This window comes from Saccostrea cucullata, unplaced genomic scaffold, assembly GCF_032062105.1.
Source record: "Saccostrea cucullata isolate Sc308-1 unplaced genomic scaffold, CSIRO_AGI_Scuc_v1 ctg665, whole genome shotgun sequence".
NCBI lineage: Eukaryota > Metazoa > Mollusca > Bivalvia > Ostreida > Ostreidae > Saccostrea > Saccostrea cuccullata.
The window spans coordinates 180,332-184,012 of record NW_026930279.1 but is presented as its reverse complement, the minus strand read 5'-3'; the positions used below and the strand labels follow the sequence as shown (position 1 = coordinate 184,012).

At 32.6% G+C, this 3,681-nt stretch overlaps 1 protein-coding gene across 1 annotated transcript; it reads left to right on the top strand.

Annotated features, from left to right (window-relative positions):
• Positions 1–358: 358 nt before the first annotated feature.
• LOC134283570 (uncharacterized) lies at positions 359–2,478 on the top strand. The gene is made up of 2 exons (XM_062766087.1): positions 359–427; positions 685–2,478. Exon 2 carries the CDS (start codon positions 691–693, stop codon positions 2,359–2,361), a length of 1,671 nt encoding a protein of 556 aa, XP_062622071.1. The 5' UTR covers positions 359–427; positions 685–690; the 3' UTR covers positions 2,362–2,478.
• The last annotated feature ends 1,203 nt before the right edge of the window (positions 2,479–3,681 follow it).

The following is a 3,681-nucleotide window of genomic DNA, read 5'->3' as shown; positions in this document are numbered from 1 at the left end:
CAATAGTTAGAACACTTATATAAACATGTTTAGTCCTCTTTTCAAATTCAGATATATATATATATATATATATATATATATATATATATATATATATATATATATATATATATATATATATATATATATATATATATATATATATATATATATATATATATATATATATATATATATAAGAAAAAGAAAATGCAGTTTCCAAATACCATTTAACACAAGCGCTTTCTGGATTTCATAATCCGTCTTCAGGTGTACATATTTGAACTGATTGAACTGCACAATATATGTATATATTTGTCGGGTATTTAAATTTCATTGTGATATTTCCCCCCAGGAGTTAGGTTTAGTTATATTGAATAACCACTTGCATTTTTATGTCATACCAAAGTTTGTCAGCAAAGTCATTAGTAGGTCAATTCGAAAAACAGTGAGTATAAAATATATTTTTGCAAATTATTGTAAATATCTAAGTACTTAGATTTGCATATACTGTTATAGCTCAAAGATGATCAATATTTGTTACTAGTATCTGAAAAGATTAGAACAAATCTACAATTATCATGATTATTAATGTCCTGTAAACGACAATTAAATGTGACTTTAAAAATATGGAACAAAACTTGCATTATTTTTGCAGCATGAGCTCACAATTGCTTTCTTTTTCTTATGATTTTTTTTTTTCAGTTTCAGATGGCAGTAGCTGAAATAAATGTTTCCAACGCAGCACAACACTTTATAGAGTGTGACATTGAAGAATGTGGCAGAAATTGTGAGTTCTATTGCAACCTTTGCCATCAAAGATTGTGCAAACAATGCAGAGATGAACATCTGAAAAGTCCAGGAAACAAGAACCATGAGGTGGTCCTTTACCAGCAACGTCAACGTCACGTTCCTGTGGAGAAATGCAAAATCCACCCCAATAAAGAAAAAGAAATGCTATGTGAAGAATGCCAAATTCCAGTGTGTTCCAGATGTGTCACACAAAGAGAGCACCGGGGGCATACATTTACTGATCTGGAGATAAAATATGAAGAAAGATATGCGGATTTCCAAGAAGAACTCTCCAAAACAACTGTGTACTTTCTTCCTACATCAAAAGATTTACAGAAAGAAATTAAAAAGGATGTCCAGGACATCAAAGACACCATGACAAAAATGAAAACATCCATGAAGACTGAAGGTGAGTCCCTGAAAAGTCTGGTTGACACAGTCGTATGTGAGAACATGAAGGAGATGGAGAAGATAGAGCATTCTTTATTGGATGATTTAAACACTCAAGACAAGACCATTGATGATTACATCACTTATCTAAATAACCTTAAGAAAGAGCTCCACAAATCCTTGTCCTCTACAGAACCCCAAAAATTAATGTCCGAGAAGAAGCCAAAGATCCGATCAATACCGGAGACAACAAAACCAGCCACACCAGGGTTTACTGCTGGTCAATACAACAAAAGTGATGTCACCAAATTACTTGGTAAAATGCAAATTCCCGGTATTAAGGCAGTGAGAAGAAAAATAAAGCCAATGGAAATAAGAGAAATAAGGCCAGCTCCTAGACCGATAACTGCATCTGCCTCTGTCATCAGGGTCAGAGAATTTAAAGTACGAGGTGTCAATAGGGTTTTTCATATCATACAAGATCAATTAGAGAGACTCTGGATCAGTGACAGTAATGGAAATCTTGTCCAAGCAGATCTACAGGGGAATGTGATACGGAAGATAAGAACCAATGGATCTCAAGGCTACCACACAGTCACACAAGACGGCGAGCTCATCTTTACAGATGGAAATATGAATACCATCAACGGCATAAACCAGAATGATGCTATTTTTACTTACTTTAACACTTCAGACTGGGTACCACTCGGCATACACTCCTCACACATCAATGGGGACTTACTAGTGGGAATGACAAAAAGTGGTAAAGCTAAAGTCACCAGGTACAACAAGACAGGAGAAGAACTACAGACCATACAGAGGGATAACAATGGAGATGAAATATATGATACACCACATTATATCACAGAAAACATGAACGGAGATATCTGTACATCAGATTCTCTACTGGGAGTAGTGGTTGTGAATAAATTTGGAAGATATAGGTTCCTTTACAGAGTTCAGGAGTCAAAATTCCGTCCCTATGGAATCTGTACTGATGCCCTCAGTCAGATCCTGGTGTGTGATGGATACAGTAACACTGTTCACCTCCTTGATCAGGACGGTCAGTTCTTGTCTCTATTACTCACTCCACAACACGGGGTGAAGAATCCTCTTACTGTGTGTGTGGACGATGCAAACAATCTCTATGTTGGACAAGATGGCACCCAAATCGTTGCAGTGTATAGTTATCTGCAGTGATTCGAATTTGCTTATGTAAGTTGTCGTGGAAAAAATAAATGTTCACCATTTTTAGATCTAAGTCACTTTGATATTCAACTAACATATTTAAATAAGAAATAATAATCACTATGCTTGTCGTGGTAAACCTATATTATTATAATGTACTATTGATAATCCCTATGCTTGTCTAAGGAATCTGTAGATTTCTTTAAAATTATAAAAAATATTATTGATGCATTTATTAATACAATTTTATTATTGTATGTTGTAACACAATTGGACCATACCGTACATATAAATAAACTACATATTAACTTTTTAATATATTGTTTCGTATATTTGATTAATAAGGACATATGTGTATAAGGCATAATAATCCTTATATGTCCTCGAGAATCATTTAGGTTCTTATGCACTTTATTTCTATTTACTAACTATGTGTTTAATGTAGTCAATATTGTTGTAAATATTAATGTGAATTATTATTGGTCAGTGTTGATGTGTTATCAAAATTAAATCAAAGATCAATATTTGAACATTTACGTGGTCAGTATCCATTATTGGTATTTAATAATTAAATGTATTGGAAAATAACTTGATAACATTTATTGACCACATTCAGAATTGTAATTGAACACTTGATTAAATCTGCAAGAAAATCGATCGAAGCAATTTCATAAATGACTTAGAAGCTTTCCAATAATTAATTATTAAACCAGGATCTGATGATTGGAAATATGAAGATACATGTATATATAATATTATATATTCGGAGACTGGACGGGCGTAGGACAGATCTAGAGAGAGAACAAGAACTTTATACAAACGTTTCAGACATACCACTATACGAACTTTGTGCCCCCCTGTACTAGTTACTAGTTTGGCTTCCAGTGGATATACCAAGTACTAACTCTATAATATTTTTACTGTACCAGTTACATGTAACTGTATATGCATGAACGTTTATATTGTGCAACAGTGACATAATAAATATATATATAACCGTATCCAAAGTCGTTGTGTTATAATGTTTATCTAAAATCAGTTTTTAGGTCATTACTGTGCATTGTGAAACGATGGTTTAGAAACATTTTAAGTGGGTCAAATCTATGCTTAATTTGCAAAACGACGTTCTTATATAGTTCTTGTAGAAGAATACAAGTATACAAGTTCCTTCCATATATAGGAAAATGGATTTAAAAAAAAAACAAAAAAAAACAACACCTTCCATATTCTGGGTTATAGATATTAAATCTCAATTTTTAAAAGTCAACCCCGAATTAATTCGTACCTATTTATTACAAAGTTTAAACATTATTATGAACATAAAAATTTGAA